The sequence below is a fragment of the Pinus tabuliformis genome, chromosome 6 (assembly GCF_031772625.1).
Source record: "Pinus tabuliformis cultivar Carrire ecotype Pingquan chromosome 6, CPIR1, whole genome shotgun sequence".
Lineage (NCBI taxonomy): Eukaryota > Viridiplantae > Streptophyta > Pinopsida > Pinales > Pinaceae > Pinus > Pinus tabuliformis.
Window position 1 is genome coordinate 1,833,618,200 of NC_142292.1, and position 22,208 is coordinate 1,833,640,407.

At 41.2% G+C, this 22,208-nt stretch overlaps 1 protein-coding gene across 2 annotated transcripts in view; it reads left to right on the forward strand.

Annotated features, from left to right (window-relative positions):
- The window catches only part of LOC149266326 (uncharacterized), a 297,072-nt gene extending 276,510 nt beyond the window's left edge, over window positions 1–20,562 (forward strand). For both annotated transcript variants that reach the window (XM_089430322.1, XM_089430327.1), the window contains 2 exons: window positions 19,896–20,180; window positions 20,342–20,562. In XM_089430322.1, the coding sequence (XP_089286448.1) occupies window positions 19,896–20,180; window positions 20,342–20,506 (450 nt within the window). In that variant the 3' untranslated portion in view covers window positions 20,507–20,562. The remainder of the gene's footprint in view (window positions 1–19,895; window positions 20,181–20,341) is intronic.
- Window positions 20,563–22,208: the final 1,646 nt, after the last annotated feature.

A 22,208-nucleotide genomic window follows, 5' to 3' on the forward strand; every position in this document is an offset into this window, starting at 1 on the left:
CCGAAGAAGTGGTATCGCTAAGAAATGAATTGTACAAAATGAAGATGTCAAAGGAAGGAATAGCTTCCTATTTCATGAAGATCTTTGAGATGAGGTTTCAACTCCAAGAGCTTGGGGAAGTCATGTTTGACAGAGAAATGACAACTGTAGTACTCAATGCTCTACCTGAGGATTGGGGCAACTTCACATCAAGCATATATGCAAAGAATGAAGCAACCACACTCAGTGAAATGTGGTCTCTATGCAAGACAAAGGAAGCCAGACTTAAAGCAAAGGAAGATGTGGGATCAAAGGAGCAAGCATTTGCTACCATGGCCAAGAGAAAGGGTAAATTTTGCAAATTTGGTCCATGAAGAACAAACAACAAAGACATGTCCAAATCCAATGCTATGGATGGCAAAAATATGGACACTACAAAAGGAATTGTGCTAAGCTTAAGAACGACAACAACAACAAAAGAAAGAGGGAAGAAGCTCAAATGACTCAAGAGGTGAAAGAAGAAGAAAAGAAGCAAAAGAAGGAAGATCCTACGGATCTCTACTATGACTAAATCAAAGCTAGAAACATCTTCTAGAATCTAGAAGCATGTAGTACATAGAGTTCTAGATACTCATGCAGAAGTAGCATTTATAATGAGAATAAAATGCGTGGTTAGAAATATCTTCTAGAATATAGGAGCATGGTAGATATAGCTCAAGATATTCATATAGAAGGAGCATACCTAGTATAGGACCTCATCCACGATGAAAGAAAATTGATCATGATTAAGAATCTTAGAAGACCCCCATCATCAAAAGAAAACAAACATTTGCAAGGCTAGGGTCTTTAAGATCCTGTGATGGAATCTTCAAAAGAAGATTCATGAACCAAAGAAAATGTCTCATTGGGAATCCCATTCATGGGATTCAAGAATAGGATGATATGCAGGGAAGCTAAGATGAAGCAAGAAGGGCCACACCAAGGAAAACCAAATGAAGCTAAGATGATCAAAGGAGAATCAAGATGAGGTCTGTATGCATCAAAGTTTACTCATGTTATCATTTGTATATTATTGAGTCATGGGAATAGTTCTATAACATGATCAAGTACGAGAGAATCTCTTTCACCAAAGACATGCTCGAAGGCGTGTACTACAATGCAATAAAGGTCAACAAATGGATATGCTCACATAAGAAGTATAAGATTGTTGACTAGTCCAGGAAGCAAGCAATGAAGAAGTGCTGTCAAGGAGCATAAGTTGGTTGATCAATTTATCCAAAGAGAGGCAAATGAAGAAAGAGATCAAGCTTGTGGAGAACACGTGATCACCGAGAATCACTATTTGACAAAAATACTTTGAAGATATCTCCCGAAAGAAGGCACGACAAATCTGACAAAGGAAGGAAGGACCCTTGACACCTATGAAGGCCTTGGAGATATGAAAGATGCAGATCACTAATTGTACTCTTCAAAGATGTCGTGATGAAGAAGCCATCCAGCAAGAGAAAAAGCAATGTTGAAACAATATCAGTATGAAGTCATGATGGGCTACTAGGCCGAAGCATGTAAATAAGCAAGCATCCATGAAGAGAGTATTCCGAAGCATGGACAAATGACAAAGTAGTAGCCTGATGACAAGAAAACCCGATGTATGACAAGAAAGCCACTTTCCACGAAGGAAGCAATGACATGACAAACCAGGAAGGAAAGTGATAGATGGATGGTGCCCTACCTAGAAGAAGTTTGAACAAAGACTTCATGACATCAAAGAAAGGAAGAAGATCAAGTAGCTGAAGGAACCACGAAGAAGAAGTTGCGGATGAATGAAAGAGTCCCTAGTTAAGAGGGAGCTCTGACAAGTCCCTGATCAAAAGGGAGTTTTGGGTCACCCCTAATTACAAAGGAGTGACAATTGTGTTTTTCCATTTCATGGGACATGCACTAGACCGGGACTAACAACCGTAAGTCTAGATGAAGGCCATGAATGGAAATGTAGACACACCATTCTTGTTTTCATTTGGGAAGAAAGAATGGGAGGATTCGGTAATCATCTGGCATCCGATACTCTTTGAGGATATGTAGGGCATCCAAGACAAGAGTAGGCAAGAGGACCGATATTCTTTGAGGGTTGGGAACCTAAGACAAGAATAGTCCTAGAAGGTCATACTCAGTGAACACCCAGGTGGGTGTGTAACTTGTGAGACAATGATGAAGGTGTCTATAAATCATTGGCCTCGCTAACATTGTAGCTCATGATCTCATGAAGGGATGGAGCTGTTAATCAAGGCCTTGCACTATGACAATGCTAATTGATATGGTGATATAACAGATGGATTGCGAATCTGATTTCTCTTATGTGAATTCTTCAAGGTTGATAATAGCCAAACACCTTGTAATGTTGTATGAATACCTCCCTAGTTAAGAGGGAGTGTTGAAGGAAATGTAACTAGGTCTGGTCTTCATAATGTACTTTTGATATTTGTATCTATTCAAGAAAAGAAATATTATTTTTATATTATTTGTCAATGAGTTTCTTGCTCATAGAAGTAGGTCAAGCACATGGGTAAGTGCTTCTAGGAAGTCAAAAAGTCAATATATTTTTAAGACCCTTAGAGGGCATGTTACACTATGTATAAGGTCAAAGGAATACCTCCAAGACAAATGCAAGTCCTCTCCATGCAACAACATCCTCACAAGAAGCCATTCGAAGCAAGCATAACAAGTTGGCCTGGAAACTATCCTCAAGTTGGCCTAAATGGAGGGACAATCCTCTATATATAGAGGTTGTCCACTCCACTATAACACACTAATATATCTCTGAAATCAACAAAGTGAAGTAGCCGAAAAAGACAAGGGAAAGCCTAGTCTAAAGGGTCTCCAAGACAAGCGAAGGAAGGAGGAAGAAGGCCGAAGTGAAGAGGACTATTTCTAGGGCTAGAAACAATCACACGTGCGAAGAAGAGGAGGGTAAGTCTGCGGCATTACAACAGCTAGAAAAGAGTCCATGAAATAGTATTGTTTGGGTAAGAAATCAAGTCTACAAGGACTCCCAAGCCTAGTGAAGGATCCTCTCTCTCTAGCGAAGGAAAAAGGACCCTAATTCTCTAGGGTTGCTACGTCATCTGGGAAAAACTAGGGTAACAAAACAATATTACAACGATGCTTCAAGAAGGATCTCGTTTGGTCAAGTTTAGAAGAGGAATATCTCACCTAGAAGGCTCACTCAAGGAAGGTCTAACTCTAGACAAGAAACAAAGGAGGACAAAGTGCTGGGGAGCAAAGTGCCAGAAAGAGGAAGTCTATGTGCCAGGGAACAAAGTGCAGAAAAGAGGAGAGGACTTGACTTGTGCTTAGAGGACATCCTATTCAAGGGTCTAGGGTTTGGCAATGATCAATAAGAAGCTTCAATAAGAGAAACTTACTAAAGGGTTTTCCTCTCTAAGAGAGAGAGGTTTTGGCCCTGGCAAAGAGCCAACATTTGTGTTCTTGTCTTTATGTTTTTGGTAGTAGTTTGATGAAACACACACAATAATAATAAGAAGAAGATCAAGCTAAGATAATTGTAAAAGTGCTTCACAAATTGTTATCAAGTCAAGAAGAATCCTAATATACATAGAAGCCCTTGATTCTTCAACAGTGTCCTCAGGCCTCGACACGACCTCCCAAACATCATTGGTCGTGATAGAACTATACTCTTTTACCATGGCATCTATCCACACTTGATGTTGTGCGACCTCTTGATAGTTGGAAGGTTCTTCAACTTGTGCCACCAATGCTTGGTACTTGTTTGACTGTCTACGTTCTCTCTTGTTCATCCTAGGAGCTCCAATAAACTCCTTTGCATCTCTCAATGTCTGACGAACTTCCCTGCTGGTTCGACCACTAGTGGTGGGAAGCTCAACCAGCGCTTCATCCTGCCTCTACAGCTCTGTCTGTTGTGAGCTCATTGCATCTCTTGCACTTGAGGATACATTGGTAACAATACTAGATCGTTGTGACTGTCCTTGCAACAGTCTTAACGGTGGCCCCTCTGGCTTTCCCTGCTGCTGGAGCAATGGAGCTTCTGCAAGCTCACTCTGATCACCTGCTAGCATCTCACGAGACTTCTTAAAGGCTTTATCCTCCATAAACTTCACGTCCCATCTCACTATGATCTTCCTGCTGCTAGGAACATAGATCCTATATGCCTTGGAGGTTTCGCTATACCCAACGAAATAACCTCTCTCTGCAGTCTGATCCAACTTGGTGTGCTTCTCATCTAGTACATGGCAATAAGCTATGCTACCAAAGATCCTGAAGTGACTGACCCTTGGCTTCTTCCCTAAGAAGACTTGTTCTGGTGTTATCTTCCCCAACGCCTTGTGAGGAACCCTGTTCTGAATATACACAATTGTGTTACATGCCTCTGCACATAAGAACCTAGGAAAATCTTGGTCATATAACATAGACCTATAGACCTTTTGCAGCCCCAACTATAGACCTATTCTTTCGCTCCGCTAGCCCATTTTCCTGTGGGTTGTATGGAGCTGTCCATTCCCTCTTGATGCCCTCCTTCGCACAGAAATTTGTGAAGTCACCATCTGTGTATTCACCTCCATTATCTTAGCAAAGCACCTTGATCTTTTTCCTTGTCACATTGTCAACAAAAGCCTTAAACTCCTTGAAGCGATCAAAGACCACATCCTTGGTCTTCAAAAAATAGATCTAGGTTTCTTGGAATGATCATCAATAAAGGGACAAACTACTCGTACCCCCTTGAGAGATCTAGTTGACTTAGGGCCACGAATGTCTGAGTGTATAAGCTATAACACACCATCTGATTCCCCGTCATTCCTTGGGAACATTGCCTAATTTTGGAACACCTGTCATTGTCTCCTTGAGCATCCTAAGTGCTCCATGGTGTAAATGTTCCATCCTCCTATGCCATAACTCATTTAGGTCTTTTCCACTGTCACTACTAATGCTAACTAGTGCCATTGGAGAGTTGAACTGCAACTTGTACAATTTGTTGCTTTGTACTCCAATCTGTTTCACCTTCTTCTAGTTCTGGTGTTTGATGAGCACCTTCTTCCCTACAAAGTGGACATCATATCCCCTATCCTGTAAGTGGAATAGTGAAATTGGGTTCATACCCAATCTTGGCACATGCAATACATCTGTAAGACTGGTGCTTGCCTCTGATTCCCTCTCTCTAGGTCAATTGTACCCCTCCCTACTGGAGTACATTTCTACCTGTTTCCCATTGTTATTTGGAAGTCTATTTTCTCCTCATTATAGTTGGAGAAATTCTAACCCCTGTCATGTGTGTTGAATTTTCTAAGTCTACCAGTTAGAAACCCTCCATGCACTTTACTGATTTATTCCTACCTACTTGTTTCGTTACTTAACAAGTTATTTACAATGTAAATACTGAAAATAAACATTAGTGCATGCTCAACATATTACAGATCATCAACTAAAGGAAACAAAAACAAGCACACAGAATGACACCGTTATTTTTGGACCAATGTCCTCAGAAAAACCCAATGTGGGAAAACTGGTGCAGCGATTTGAGGGTTTTCTTATTAAGCAATTTCAGAGTACAATCTGGGTGTCAAATCCAGCTTACGCAATAGGGAATGCCCTTGGCAGTAGTACCTCTCAGTCTGAGACAAATATCCCTGCTGAAACCCCAGATAAACCCTTCGGCAGTTCCTCAGCTCCAATCTGCCCCAGAAACCCCAGCGTCTGCCTTTCTGGACTGTGTCAGCCTCTCTCTTCCCAATGCTAGCCCTACGTCACCCTGAATGGGCCTGCGTCAGCCTCCTGGCCCTCTGTGTTAGCAACAATGGCCTCTCTGAAGCACTGTGCAGCGCTTGGCCGCCTCTGCGTGGCCCTACATGAGCCCTGGCTGCTACTGCGTCACTCTCTCTGGCTCCTGCACTGATCTCCCGACACTATCTCTGCCTCTCTGTCTCTTTGTACTCACTGCCCCTCAGCTGTAACTCCGATCACTGATTCTATCTCTCTTAGCAAACCCCGCTCTAGAGAATAGAATGACTAATCATCTGGTGTACTCTCCAAGTGACCCTCAAGCCTCCTCTTATAATTTTCTCGTTGACATATCAATGGCCGAGATTAAGTCCCTAATCGACGGCTAAGATTAGATCTAGCTTGATCCATGTCTTTTGGACCGTTCTAACATAGTTTTATATTAATCCACATTAATATTTTAATTTCCATAAGTTTAGACTTAGGGACTCCATTAAAAATATTAATTATTTTAATATCTCCTAAACTGTTTAGAATCTGCCCAAACCCTTTCTGGGTATTGGAGATCTCATGTGCCCCAACCTCTCCACTAAATTTCGTGGCTAGAGCACCTCCGATGCTACCACAAATCAACATTCCCTCTTAGCGAGGACTGTGCTCTAGCAATACTCCTCACTAAGTATTACTCTGACCATCCGGCGTCGGTCCTTGTGCTGATGCTAGGCCTATTGCGGACCATCCTCTGCACTGCTGTATCCTATACTTCTGCCCATGGTTCTGCCACTGCCATTGCTGCATCTATATGACAGCTCCCTCTGCATCTGTGCTGCTGGTCCTTTCTTCCAACACTGCATCCGCATTGCAACTCCTCTCATCATGCTACATTGTGATGCTCACTGCTGCACTGAAACTTAGTAACTGAGAAGTAAGTAATCGATCTCTCAACTTTGACCTCTCTGTTGGGTTAGAGACACCTGTTGGCGCTGAAGCTCCCTCTGTCGCTGACAAGTGGTCCCTCTCTGACCTTTGTGTTGCTGCAACAACTCCCTGCATCTCGCACCGTTGCACACCTCTCTGTGTCATCCTGCACTAGTGCAACACTCTTGTGCCTCTCACACTGCTCCAGCCTGCTAGCCTCACTCTGTCTCGAGACTCCTGCACTGTAGCTCTCTCTGCTGCTTCATCCGCATCCGTCTCTAGCCACATCTGCCAGTCTTGCTACTCCTCTTCAGGGCTCCCGTAGCAAGGTGTAATTCAAGAGGTTGGGTACCTCGAGGATCCTGTACCTCATTGCCTGTGGTCCGCCTGACTACAGCTCAATGTCTCCCCACTTTCGCTCAAGTGGTGCATGTGCACTCATGGCACAGTCATCGTCTGTCTCCACTTCCTTCTCTACCCTTGCTGGCGTTGCCTTAGTCTCAGAAGACTCTCCTTTACTCTTCTTCCTTGGACACTGGGTCGCATAATGATCCAGCTCCCCACAGTGGAAGCACTTGATCTTGGAGAGATCCTTCTTCTTCTGCTTTTATTGCTTTCCCTCAGATGCTAGGGCAACATCTTCCTGCTCTTCCTTTTTGACTCTGATCCCCTTACTGCTGCTTCCCACCTTTGTTTGCTGTCTGATCTCTTCTTGGCGAAGGGCCGTGCACATCTCATCCCAAGGTGGAAGTGTCCCCCTGCCCAGTATACTTTGGAAAAATACCTCCCAGTCTTCTGAGAATGCATTCAAGGCTGTCCTCACCATCAATTCCTGATCTGGCGTGGCTTCTATGGCAGTCAACTGATTTTGGATCCCATTTAGTCCTCCGAGGAAGGTGTCAATCAGTTCTCCCTTCTTCATATGATATGACCTCGGCTAATTCTCTAGTAACATCCTTCTCTGCACAGAAGTATGTTGGTACAATTTCTTTAGGGCCTCCCACATCTCATTTGTTGTTTCGTTCTATGTAATGCGTGGTACTACATGGTCCTTGACCCCGTCAAGGATGATGCTCTTGGCCCTCGCCATTGCCTCCTCGTACTTGTCGTTCTCAGCTGGGTCGACTGGGATAGCTATTGTCTTCAAGACGAAGTGCTTGACACGATTTTTGTCAAGTACGGACAAGATTCTGGCCTTCCAGAGCGCGAAGTTTGATGCTCCGTCCATGTGAAAATTTTATCACTGCAACAAATGATTTACTTTTCCTACTTATTTCATCATAAGTTATTCATGAAATTATTCAACAAACATTAAAATAAATACTGTTGAAGATATCACATTGTAATACAGAAACAAAAATATGCACACATTGATACAGTTATTTTGGACTAATGTTCCCAGAAAAACTCAATGTGGAAAAACCGGTGCAACAAGTGAGGATTTTATTATTCAACAATTTTCTGTACAACAGGGTGCCAAACTAGCTTACCCACAGATAAACAAACTTCCAGCACTTTCCTAAACCCAGCGTAGGCTCTACTGACCTCTGCTATAGCCTGAAACCCTCTGCGTCAGCCTACAGAGGCTTTGGGCAGCCTCTCTGGGCTTTTGCGTCACTCCTACAGCCTTTGCGTGGATGATGCAGGCCCTTCTGGCTCTGCGCAATCTCTACTGCCTCTGCGTGGCTTCCTCTGGCTCTGTGTCTGCCTCTTCTGCGCTGATCTCCCATCTCTCTGTTCCGTACTTGCTGCCTCCTGACTGCTCTCCAGACCACTGGTTCAATTTCTCAGCAAACCTGGCTCCAGAAATTGAACTGATTGGTCTCCCTCAATATATTCTCCAAGTGCCCCTCAAGCGTCCTCTTATACCTTTTATGTTGACATCTCAACGACCGAGATTAAGTCCATAATCAACGGCTAAGATTAGATCTGGCTCGATCCATGTCTTTTGGACCATTCTAACACATATTCATATTAATACACATTAAAAATATTAATTATTTTAATATCCCTTGATTTGTTTAGACTCTGCCCAAACCCTTTCTGGGTATTGAAGATCTCATGTGCCCCAACCTCTCCACCAAATTTCATGGCTAGAGCACATCTGATGCTACCCCAAATCAACACTTCCTCTTAGTGAGGACTGTGCTCTAGCAATACTCCTCACTGAGTATTACTCTGATCATCCAACATCGGTACCTGTGCTGATGCTAGGCCTCCCTGCCCAACATCCTCTGCACTGCTGCATCCTGTACTTCTGCCCATGGTTCTGCCACTGCCACTGCTGCATCTGTACGACAGCTCCCTCTGCATCTGTGCTGCTGTTGGTCCTTTCTCCTAGCACTGCATCCGCACTGCACCTTCCTCTGCATCTGTGCTACTGTTGGTCCTTTCTCCCAACACTGCATCTGCACTGCAACTCCCTCTGCATTTGTGTTGCTGTTGGTCCTTTCTCCCAACACTGCATCTGCACTGCAGCTCCCTCTTCATTCGTGCTGCTAACGCACTACTTCTGAAAGGGGTTCTTTACCATCCCCATCTTTTCCCTGAAGTAGTCAAAATTTGACTTTCCAAGGGCCTTGGTGAGGATATCTGCCACTTGTTCCCCTGTAGGCGTGTAGCTCAACTGTACAGCTCCACGTTGGACACAATCTCTGACAAAGGGACATCGGATATCAATATGCTTTGACCTATCATGAAATATTGGATTCTTAGAGAGTTTGATGCAACTCTGGTTATCACACATGATCCTGGACGCCTCCATATTTCTTCTGAATAGGTTTACCAACAGTTTTGTAAGCCATATGGCCTCACACGAAGCTGCGCTTGCTGCCATATATTCTGCCTCAGAAGAGCTCAAAGCCACGAACTTCTGTTTCCTACTCAACTAGGAGGTTATCCTTGATCCAATGTTGAAACAGTACTCAGAGGTACTTTTCCGATCCATTGAACTTCCTGCCCAATCTGCGTCTGTAAATCCACTCAACCTGATATCCTTCCCCTTGTTAGACAAGAGCCCATAATCAACTGTTCCCTGTAAATACCTGAGAATGTGCTTGGTTGCTGCCCAGTGAGCCCTCTTTGGTTCCACCATGAATTGACTGAGGGTGTTGACAGTGTAGCAAATATTTGGCCTGGTATTGACTAGATACATCAGAGACCCTATGAGCTGTCGGTATAGGGTGGGATTGACATCCTTGTCTTCTGATGCATCAATCTTCTTCCAGATGGTGATCATTGGCATAGCCATAGATCTACAGTCTCCCATCCTAAACCTTTTCAGAATTTTTGTAGCATACCTTCCTTGCCCAAGGAAGATTTCTGTTTTCTGCTGCCAAACTTCCAACCCTAGAAAATAGTGCATTTGTCCTAGATCCTTCATATCGAACTATGTGGCTAGATTCTTCTTGCAGTCTTCAATGAGTCTGGATGATCGTGTCAGGAAGAGATCATCCACATACAATACTAAGATAATTGGCTCACTCTCTACGACCAGAGAGTAGAGATTCAGATCCGCATCACTCTTGATCACTGTTGATAATATCGGCGATATATCGGCGATATTCGGAAATATCGCGATATTTTCGGCAAAACGATATATCGCCAAGAAAATATCGCGATATTTTCTGTTTTGAAAATATCGCGATATTTTCAAAATATCGGCAAATATCGGAAAATATCGGCAAAATATCGCGATATTTTGAAAATATCGGCAAAATATCGGCTATATTTAAAAATTTGAAAAAATTATTTTTTATGCTTGCCGATATTTGCCGATATTTTGCCGATATTTTCGCCGATATTGCCGATAAGATATTTTCTGGACCCTCGCCAATATTTTGCCGATACCGATATTTTCAACACTGCTCTTGATAAACCCCATCTTCTGCAGGTAGCCATCTATTCGACCATACCACACTCTTGGTGCTTGCTTTAGCCCATACAAGGATTTCTTTAGTCTGCATACATGAGACTTCTTCTCATGAGTTTCAAAGCCCTCTAGTTGTTCAATGTATACTTCTTCTATTACCCCATTCAGAAATGTCGTCTTGACATCCATCTGATGGATCTCCCATCCCATCTGGGCTGCAAGAGATATCATGGTCCTAATAGATGTATACCTGGCTACCGGGGTGAAGGTTTCCTCATAGTCAATCCCTTCCTTTTGAGCATACACCTTAGCCCCAAACCTGGCCTTGTATTTTTCAATACTGCCGTCCACAACGTATTTAATCTTGTAAATCCATCTTGAACCTACCACAAATCTATCTTGAGGCCTTGACACCACCTCCCAGACATCGTTTACCATTATGGAGTTGTACTCCTCCACCATTGCATTTAGCTAGACCTGATGCTGAGCTGCCTCCTTGAAGTTGGCAGGCTCTCCATCCTGAGCTACTAATGCCTGATACCCGTCTGGTTTTTTTTGCTCCTTTTTACTGTTCCTTGGCTCTCCGATGAAGTTCTCTGCATCACGCAGAATTTGACGAATTTCCCTGCTGGTTCTTCCTCTGCCAACAGGTGCTTCTGTTTGCTCCTCTTCCTCATCCCGAGAATCTTCCTGATCTGAGGAAGGATTCTTCACTTCCGTTGGTTGAAGAGGCTTGACCAACGGATACTCTTTCAACTGCTCCTTGGAAGGCATTTCGTGAGATCTTCTGAAAGCTCTGTCCTCCATGAACTTTACATCTCGTCGTACTACTACCTTCTTGCTTCCTAGAAGATAGATCCTGTATGCCTTAGCATTCTTGCTATATCCTACCAGATACCCCTTTTATGCAGTCTGATCCAGCTTCTTCCTCTTTTCTTCGGGTATGCGACAATATGCCAAACTCCCAAATATCTTGAAATGACTGACTTCAGGTGTCTTCCTAGTGAAGACTTTCTTTGGAGTAATCTTGCCCAATGCTCGATGAGGAGTCCTGTTCTGAACGTAGACAGCTGTGTTGCATGCTTTTGCCCACAGGAATTTTGGCATACCCTGATCATACAACATGGCCCTAGCTGCTTCTACAATAGTCCCGTTTTTCCTTTCTGCCACCCCATTTTGCTCCGGATTGTAGGGAGTTATCCACTCTCTTCTGATGCCCTCCTTAGCACAAAAATCAGTGAAGTTCTTATCGACATATTCTCCACCATTATTTGAGTGCAAAACTTATTTGCTTACTTGTCAGATTCTCCACTAGAGCCTTGAACTCCTTGAATCGACAGAAAACCTCATCCTTGGTTTTCAAAAAATAGATCCAAGTTTTCCTTGAGTGGTCATCAATGAAAGTAAGGAAATACTCGACACCGCTGAGAGCTTTGATGGACATAGGTCCACAGATATCTGAGTGTATCAATCCTAGTACACTCTTGGCCTTATGGTTGCTCCTAGGAAATGCTGCCTTGGCATACTTTCCTAGAGCGTATCCCCTGCATACATCATCTCGTTCCGTACTCAGATCCAGGACTCTTGTTATAGTGCTCCTGAGAATTCTCAGAGCTCCATGGTGCAAGTGACCCATCCTTCTGTGCCATAGTTCGTTCAAGTCTTTGTCCCCATGACTGCCTATTAGTGCCATTGGAGATTCTAGTTGTAATCTGTACAATCGATTACTTTTGATCCCGATCTGCACTTTCTTTTCCAGCTCGGGTGTTTGACGTATACCTTTTCCTTGATGAAGTAGACGTCATAGCCCTTTCCTTGTAGTTGTGACACGGAAAGTAAGTTCATCCCCAATCCTGGCACATGTAGCACATTTGTGGCACGGAACTGCTCTCCCGATTCTGTCTGAAAAACTATGGTACCCTTTCCTACTGGAGTACACTTTGCCTTGTTCCCCATGGTGATCTGAAAGTTCATCTTCTCTTCTTGATATTCTGAGAAACACTCCCCGATTCCCATCATATGTCACGAGGCTCCACTGTCTATATACCATACTTCTGATGATGCAGCACTAGTCATGCATGCCACTTCTTCTTCCAACCTGGAAGCCAACATAGAGAAATTGAAATCTCTCTCTCTTGTGCAATCTTCTGAAAATCTGCATGAGTCCCCTGAGGTGGATGCTTCTGCATTGTGGTCTCGACCCATAACTGATTTTCCCTTTTTGTCTCTGATCACTTCCTCTAATACCATGTGAAATTTCTATCACTGCAACAACTGATTTACTTTTCCTACTTATTTCATCATAAGTTATTCATGAAATTACTTCAACAAACATTAAAATAAATACTGCTGCAGATATCACATCGTAATACATAAACAAAAATATGCACACATTGACATAGTTATTTTGGACTAATGTCCCCGGAAAAGCCCAATGTGGGAAAAACGGTGCAGCAAGGGAGGATTTTATTATTCAGCAATTTTCTTGTACAACAGGGTGCCAAACTGGCTTACCCACAGATAGACAAACTTCCAGCGCTTTCCTAACCCCAGCATATGCCCTATTGACCTCTGCTACAGCGTGAAACCCTTTGCGTCAGCCTATTGAGGCTTTGTGCAGCCTCTTTGGGCTTCTACGTCACTCCTGCAGGCTCTGCATGGATGATGCAGGCTCTTCTGGCTCTGCGCAGTCTCTGCTGCCTCTGCGTGGCTTCCTCTGGCTTTGCGTTTGCCTCTTCTGCGCTGATCTCCCGTCTCTTTGTTCCGTACTTGCTGCCTCCTAACTGCTCTCCAAACCACTGGTTCAATTTCTCAGCAAACCCTGCTCTAGAAATTGAACTGGCTGATCTCCCTTAGTATATTCTCCAAGTGCCCTTCAAGCCTCCTCTTATACTTTTTCTGTTGACATCTCAATGGCCGAGATTAAGTCCATAATCAACGGCTAAGATTAGATCTGGCTTGATCCATGTCTTTTAGACCATTCTAACACATATTCATATTAATACACATTAATATTTTATTTTCCCTAAGTTTATACTTAGGGACTCCATTAAAAATATTAATTATTTTAATATTCCTGATTTGTTTAAAATCTGCCCAAACCCTTTCTGGGTATTGGAGATCTTATGTGCCCCAACCTCCACAGAATTTCATGGCTAGAGCACATCCGATGCTACCCCAAATCAACAGTCCAGTTTGTCCTGGTCTCTTACTCCGTGTAGTGCTATGATGCTCTTCTACTTTCCTCCTGGAAGTTCTCGATGTGACTCCCTATGAGTCTCGATTTCCCTCCAGGAAATCCTTCTGCCGATGTCGAGATGCCCTCTACTCTGATCGTTTGTGCAACCGCACCACTGATCCGGATTTCTCGGCTAGAAACCCTCATTAGCAACTCCCTCCTCTTGGCCTTGCCCTGTCAGGTACTGTTCTGACTACAGTACTTCACCAGCTCCACTCTGCAATTTTCCCACAACCTCCTAAACCCCAACACCCTAAAGATGAGAGCTCCTAGGATCTGCGCAATCTCGGCACCAGCAACCCGGCCTCCTCAACCAACTGCGTCAGCCCTCCTAGCTTTTGCGTGAGTCTCACTTCGCCTCCTTTAGCCTCTGCGCTGCCTCTTCCTAGCTCATCCTTGATGATGCAGGCACTGCGTCACCCTTCCCTTGTTGTTGCTCTGCTAGAAACAACTTCTGTCACTCGGGACAACTGTTTTCCGCTGCTATTACTCTGCTCGGCTGATGTCCTCAGTTCTCCTGTGATCTGCAACTACGCTCTGGTACCATGTTGAAGTTTCTAAGTCTACCAGTTAAAAACCCTCCATGCACTTTACTGATTTATTCCTACCTACTTGTTCCGTTACTTAACAAGTTATTTGCAATGTAAATACTGAAAATAAACACTAGTGCATGCTCAACATACTATAGATCATCAACTGAAGGAAATAAAAACAAGCACACAAAATAACACCGTTATTTTTGGACCAATGTCCCTGGAAAAACCCAATGCGAGAAAACCGGTGCAACTATCTGAGGGTTTTCTTATTAAACAATTTCAAAGTACAATCTAGGTGCCAAATCCGGCTTACCCAACAGAGAATGCCCTTGGCAGCAATATCTCTCAGTGTGAGACAAATATCCTGGTTGAAACCCTGGATAAACCCTCTGGCAGTTCCTCAGCTCCAATCTGCCCCAAAAACTCTAGCGTTTGCCTTTCTGGACTGCGTGAGCCTCTCTCTGCCAGCATTGGCCTTGCATCACCCTGAATGGGCCTGGTTAGCCTCCTGGCCCTCTGCGTCAGCAACGCTGGCCTCTTTGAAGCACTGCGCAGCTCCTCGCTGCCTCTCCATGGCCCTGCGTGATCCCTGGCTGCTATTGCGTCACTCTCTCTGGCTCCTGCGCTGATCTCTTGGCACTATCTCTGCGTCTCTGTCTTTCTGTACTCATTGCCCCTCCGCTGTAACTCCGATCACTGATTTATCTCTCTGAGCAAACCCGGCTCTAGAGAATAGAATCACTGATCATCTGGTGTATTCTCCAAGTGACCCTCAAGCCTCCTCTTATACTTTTATCGTTGACATTTCAACGACCGAGATTAAGTCCCTAATCAACGGCTAAGATTAGATCTGGCTTGATCCGTGTCTTTTGGACCATTCTAATTAATCCACATTAATATTTTAATTTCCCTAACTTTAGACTTAGGGACTTCATTAAAAATATTAATTATTTTAATATCTCCTAAACTATTTAGAATCCGCCCAAACCCTTTCTGGGTATTGGAGATCTCATGTGCCCCAACCTCTCCACGAAATTTCGTGGTTAGAGCACATTCAATGCTACCACAAATCAACAATGTGAGTTGACGCTCCACTGTTTATGTTCCTGACTCCCTATGAAGCTGAGCTAGTTAAGCAAGCAAATTCGTCCTCCAATCTAGAAGACAATTTTGTAGCCTCCTAAATATTAAATTTGTCCATGGCCATACTGGAGGATTCTGAAAAATTTACTGGAGACATCCTGAGTATAATCATGTGCTATTTCTCTTCCACTTGACACCAATTTGCTATTGCAATCACTGTTGCAAATTATTTGTGCCTAGATCAAGAATTTGCTTTGCGAAAATACTGATTTGCTCACCTTTGCTTGCTGGAATCACTTCCCAGACAAATTAACCCTTCATGCACTCTGCAACTGGAAATTGGATCCCTTGTCCAGCAATTCGCATTACTTGCTTAGGCTCTACGCAATCCTAGAAATCGAGTTGCCATACTTCTTTTGAATCTAAATGATTTCCTCCTTTCGCCTCTGAGCTCCCTGTTTGTTCAAAGTTGCTTTGATACCAAGTGAAAATTTGCTTGAAATGCAACAATTGGAAATTATTCTTCTAACTGATAAAATTACTATTTAGTTTATTTTGTTACTAGCAAAATTATGAATAATTCACACTGCAATACTGATAAAATTACTATTTAGTTTATTTTGTTACTAGCAAAATTATGAATAATTCACACTGCAATTTCTTCACAAATAAAAACGATGCAGAAAATACGCTGGAAACTGAGAAATAATATGCACACACAAAATAAAATTTGACAGTTATTTTTGGACAATTGTCCTAAAAAAAACCCAATGTGGGAAAACCGATGCAACAGATGAGGGTTTTATTATTATGCAGTAGCATAAATTATGAGTACAATTTTGGATGCTTAATCTAGCAATCCAATCTGAAAGAAATTCTGGTTATATCTCTGTGAGGCCAATACCTCAACACCACAACTGATTTTGCTTCGAAATCTGGCCAAACTAGGCCACACGAAATGCCCCTATGTCAGCGTCTGTGCATGCTAATTTGCACTGCTTTCGGAATACACTGAATCCTATAGCTCTGCTTGTCTTTGTCTCGGGAAGTGACTCACTTGGTCTCCTGGAATTTATCCCGACCCTCAGCAACTGAATTGACTCCTCCTCTGGCTGAATCAAACTCTTCTCTGAAGCCCTCCTGCACAACACCTTGAGGAAAACTCATCCTCCTCTCCACTGACTCTTCCGGATCTGGAATCCTCCTCCGGAATTCTACTACTGATCTCCCTGTAGATCCTGCTTCCTTTTGGCTTGATTTCTTCTGGCTAAATGCTGCTCTCTGGAAAATTGATCTGCCAAGGAAACTCGCTCTTCCTGTGTGTTCTTCTCCAACCCCATTAACCTCCTCTTATAATCTCCAGTTGGATCACTAACAACCACGATTAAGTCCTTCTCGATGGTTGAGATCATTTTTAAGTTGATCCATGTGAGTTTCTAGAGAATTCTCACCTTTCTCAATTAATTGCTATTAATTAATCGATTTCCTTAAGCTAGACTTAGGCATTTTTAGTTATCAATGAATTAATTTAATTGAGCTGTCTCTATGTGGAATTTCTAGAAACGATTTCTGGGTTCTGGAGAGCTTGTGTTTTTAACCTCTCCACAAAGTTTGAGACTAGAACACCATCTGATGCTACAAAAATTAACAATCCAAATTGCTCCAAATGGATTAGAACGAATGACAATATATAGTTGTTGAAGGAGCCGAATAGGTGTGTCTTTTCCTAAGTTGCACGAAACGGGGAAATGGGTGCGAGTTTCCGAAACGGGCACGGGTACGAAACGCGACCTCCCCAAATTTTGGAAACGGGAAAACATGAATATATGTATATATATATATATAGTTTCCGAAATGGGCACGGGTACGAAACGCGACCTCCCCAAATTTTGGAAACGGGAAAACACGAATATATATATATATATATATATATATATATATAAGAATTTAGGACATTTAAGAAATTTTATGTCCAATCATAAAGCATACATAATACATTATAATTTATTACATTTAAACATTATGATTAAATTTAGAAGCCACTTTAGTTGCTCAATAAAAAAATAGAAAACAAAATAATAAAAAAAAAACATAAGAAAAAGTCATTTTTCATGAGAAAACTCTGCCGCATGGCCCAGAAACTCGTTTCCGGCAGTATTGGCCACGTTTCCTCCTCGAGGAACGGGCTAGTATGGCCGAAATCGAGTTTCCGGGCTGTTGTGTGGTACGGGTTTCCTCGTTTCTGTACGGAAATGGACCCTAGACCCATGTTTCCTGCAACTTAGGTCTTTTCATTGTGTCGACTTGTACTTCTTGGAGGGCCGACTTGATTTTTGGAAGCAAAATTTGATTTTCAAAAATTTAAGTTTTCTCTCTTTTGGAGTCTACTTGAATTCAACTTTATGTTTTCATTTTCTTGTAAGTTTATGGGCTAATATAATTAGGGAATATCAACCATAGCTACCAAAATTCAGCAAACAATTCCTCATCTCATTTAGCAAAGCTTTTGGGGACCAAAAACTTCCGAAAGTGGGTAGGTATGATATTGATTGGATCACTATGTAATTTTTTGTCCATCTTGATGCTTTCTAAATGGAAAAATTTAAGGAATCAACTTGCACGGTTATTTTTACCACTGGTCCTAGTTCAGAAAATATGGGGTGAAAAATTTCAAGAGCCATTTTGAGGCCTTAAACTTTATGGTGTCCTAAACTTATTACTGACCTAGATTCCATAATCTACACATGATACCTTTCCAAAGGCGGGAGATTTACCTCAATCATAACTTGTATGAGAAAGTTATGCTTCCCAGAAGTTGATCTACTATGATTTACTACCATAATTCGAGAGGATGCCACATCAACCCCCATTACTCGTGAAACAAGGCTAACAATGTGGGGATTATGAAAGAAACTCTAGAAGAGTCAAGTTGTAATTCATGTTGAAGGTTGAATGGGTCAAATCCAGTGTTGCACTAATCGGGAAAAAATCGCCATTTAAAAAAAAAAAAAACACTATAAAATCAGGTGATTTAATCGGGAATTTTTTTTTAGCCGATTTTTTCGAAAAAATCGTGATTTTTTTGGGAAAAAATTGCTATTTTTTGGGGAAAAGTTGCGATTTTTTGGGAAAAAATTGCGATTTTTTGGGAAAAAATCATGGAAAAAAAAATAAAAATAAAAATAAAAAAATTATTATTATTTTTTGTTTTTGTTTATATGAGGAGGAGGAGGTGACCCAAGCTACCCATCACAAGTAGAGGACGTGGTCTAGCTCTTGTAGCTCCTAGTTCTTCAGCATCTAGAGCACAACAAAGTCTACTACCAACTCCACCGACATCTACATCTAGAGGGGCAAAGGAAAGCAGTAGTATTAGACTTTAGTTATTTGGTTCATTTCATTGTATATGACATTATGACTCATGATATGAGGTACATTATTATATTTTTTGTTGATACTTTGAGGTTGAGTTGGGACTCAAGAGTCAAGACTTACTATTCAGGACATGATTCACTGTTATGTGTGATTTTAGCACTAGAAATGATATTAAACATCTTATATATTAGTTCTTTTATCATATTTATGTGTCAATGTATTTATTTTATGTTGTAGATGGTTTAGATATTAAAAAAATTGAAAAAAAATGAATATTTTTGTACCAAACAATATTTTCCCCATTATTACCGATTTTTTCCCAATTATTACGATTTTTTCCGATTTTTTCCCCGCGCCGAATTAAACCCAATAACGATTAGTGCAACATTGGTCAAATCTAACTCCTAGTTGGCTATTGGACTATTTTGTAACTAGGCTACTAGGAGGAAAAGGGGTTCTATTTTATTTGCTTGCTTTTGCTTCATGGTAGAGCATAGTATTAGAGTTTGGATAGAGGAAGAGCAGAACAGAAGGGGTTTTTGTTCTGTAGCAGACCATGTGTCACAGGTCTCAGGCAACTCCATTGAGAGTACCTTCTCCTTTGTAATTGCATCATTTTAATTCCAGACAAAAGAGAGAAGGGTAGCCTCACTTTCCAGCTAGGTTTTCTCTTGTAATGGTTTCCTCGAGCATATATTGGTGTTCATTGTGGTTTATGAGTGATTGTATTTCCCTGTTCTATATTATCTACTGCATACATAAACAACAAAACAGTAATAACAAATCTGGAATCTAAAAGGAATTAACCATTCATAGTAATAAAGTATAGATTTCAGTTTACTTTCATAGATCTGTTGTGATGAACTGTCCAGTTGAATATACACAGCAGTTTACAGATTTCTGCTATTTGTCCTTATGTTAAAAGTTAAATTGGTACTGCCATGTACTTTGTCTTTGCATTGTCAACCAGCCTATGGAGACCCTGCTCTCACTCTGGTTGCAATATTCTTGTTTCTTTAACATATTATGGTTTTTTTTATTAAAAACTAGCACCCATCAAATTCTTTCCACAAAATCAAACTTTGGTGTTTTAGCTTAACCTTTTAACTTTTGTTTGAATTCTAATGGTGTATATATGTTTCAGGTTATTGCAGTTACACGGAATACTATTTGCAATAATGGAATGCAGACTCTTCCCCGTGGATTCAAACTCATATATTTTGTTTGTATTTTTATGTATTTCTGGATTTTTTCCACCCCAGTTGTATCACTGGTTTTTGGCAGCTATTTATACATTTGTATCAATTGGCTTCATGTTCATTTTGACGAAGCCTACTCTTCTCTACGTATAGCAAATTACAAGTCTTTTACTAGATTTCATATCAGCTCTACAGGGACTCTTGATTGCTACACCCTTGCAGTTGACAAGGTATATTCATCCTTTCAATAACAATACGAGAAGTTTTTTTTTTTTTTGCTTATTTCTAATTACTTCAAATGAGTTCTAAGTACTCTAGATCATTTTCGCCTAGCGTGTTAAGAGTTCACCTCGAGTATACCAAACTGAAATTGGTAGTGTACAATGAACAGGTTCCAAGGGAATGGAAATTGGATTCTGACTGGGAAGCTGAACAGAACAAACGATTTCCCTCTCATCTGAGACAGCATCCGAGCAAATGGATTCCAAAGTCATCTTATTCAGATCCTAACTGTACAGTGCGAGTCATTGATCATTTTGTTATAGAAAAGTTTTAAAGTAATCTTTCATAAAGTTATTTAAAACGCATGATTGTGTACCATTTTTTCACCAATTGTACCTGTTTTGTTTGAGCCGCTGTTGTTTCTTTACGGCGTTTTGTTCTCTTTTCTTTTACTTTTTGATATGTTATTTTCCTTTTAACCTTTTAAGCATTGAAAGAGACACAAGCGTAAAAGATTCCCGCTTTCTGTTGTTCGAGTACACAGTGTAAAAAGTAAAATGACATATTCTATTTTCCTTTTTAACTATTTCTGGCATTGAAAGAGATACAAGAATAAAGATTTCTTACCAATGCCGTTCAAGTATGTTTAGAAAACAAGTAAAATGACTCATAAGAAATATAGTCTAGTCATAAATACTATTCGACAAAGTTCAACGGTGATGCACGTTCCTTTCTTGGCAATGCCTATACCTCTTATGGCAATGAATACATCCATGTTTTTGCAATGCCTAGTTAACAGAAGAATGTAAAGCCTGTTCAGGAAGGAAACATAATTTGACAATCACCCTTTGATTAATATAGCTCGAAGCATTCGTGGTCATCTCGAGAGACTCAAGGAACAATAACCTCTGGCAAATAAGTTATTGCAACTATTGGTTAAGCCTAGGAAGTTCTAGGCATACAATGGGGTGTATTTTCTTGGAAGTGATAATTTGATTAGCAATGCGCTGTATCACTGTACAGGTGATATTTTGGAAGTGATAACTGGATTGGCAATCAACTGTACCACTGTATAGGTGATATCCTCATACAATGTGGAAGACACAAAGTGTGTTTAGTTGCTGATTTGTTTAGGCTAAGGTAAAAGGTTGTTGGCCTTGCAATGACTGAGAAAAGTTGTCATGTTACATTTGTGTAAAACTAAAAGAAAGGTAGTAATAATTTTGCTTACATTATCTCTACAATCTCCATTTTCGAATAGTATTTTTCGTTTCTCATGGCAATCAGGATAAGAAAATGAGACTAGTAAATACTAAATTTGAAATGTTAGGTGTAGTATAAATCATGTTGGTAAATCTGCAAATTTGTCATGGTATGAAGATGAAGGTCAGACAGGCTATATTAGGCCAAGTTGATGCTTATTTTCGAAATCTGAATATTGCAATAGATATGCATAAGTCTGTTGCACATCAAAATATCAGTAGATGGGGTGACTCTCCTTTATTTTGTCAAGCAGCTCGTCAAGTCATGATCATCAACCCAAGTTTTCTGTTGCTGATTTGATGGCTTGTATTATTATATAATTTGTATTAATAAAAAATCTCCTATTATTCATGCGAGAATTGCTCATTTGTTAGTCTTAAGAGGAGAATTTCAGATGGTTAATATTTTTCATTTTGCTATATTTTCATGTTTAACTTTTGGACTAGTTTTTAAAGCTAGCAAGGATGCCTTTGGTATCGTTACCGCCCAAATTGTATGTAAGTGATGAAAGCCCTAATCCATGGCATACAAGTCGAGGGAACCCTTCAGAAGATCACTCACTATCATCTCAACAACTTGTCCTCCCACTAGGCCAACTCTCCTTTGGCTCAAGGGGGTATACCTAATATGATTACTAAGGCTTAACCTATGAAACACAAGGTGATAAAAATGGAGTAGTCTAACGAGGCCACAATTTTGCTCGGAAAATAGTCAAAATTCCGCCAATACTTTTCCCATTCCGGCAGAATTTTTGGAAAATCAGGGTTATAGCT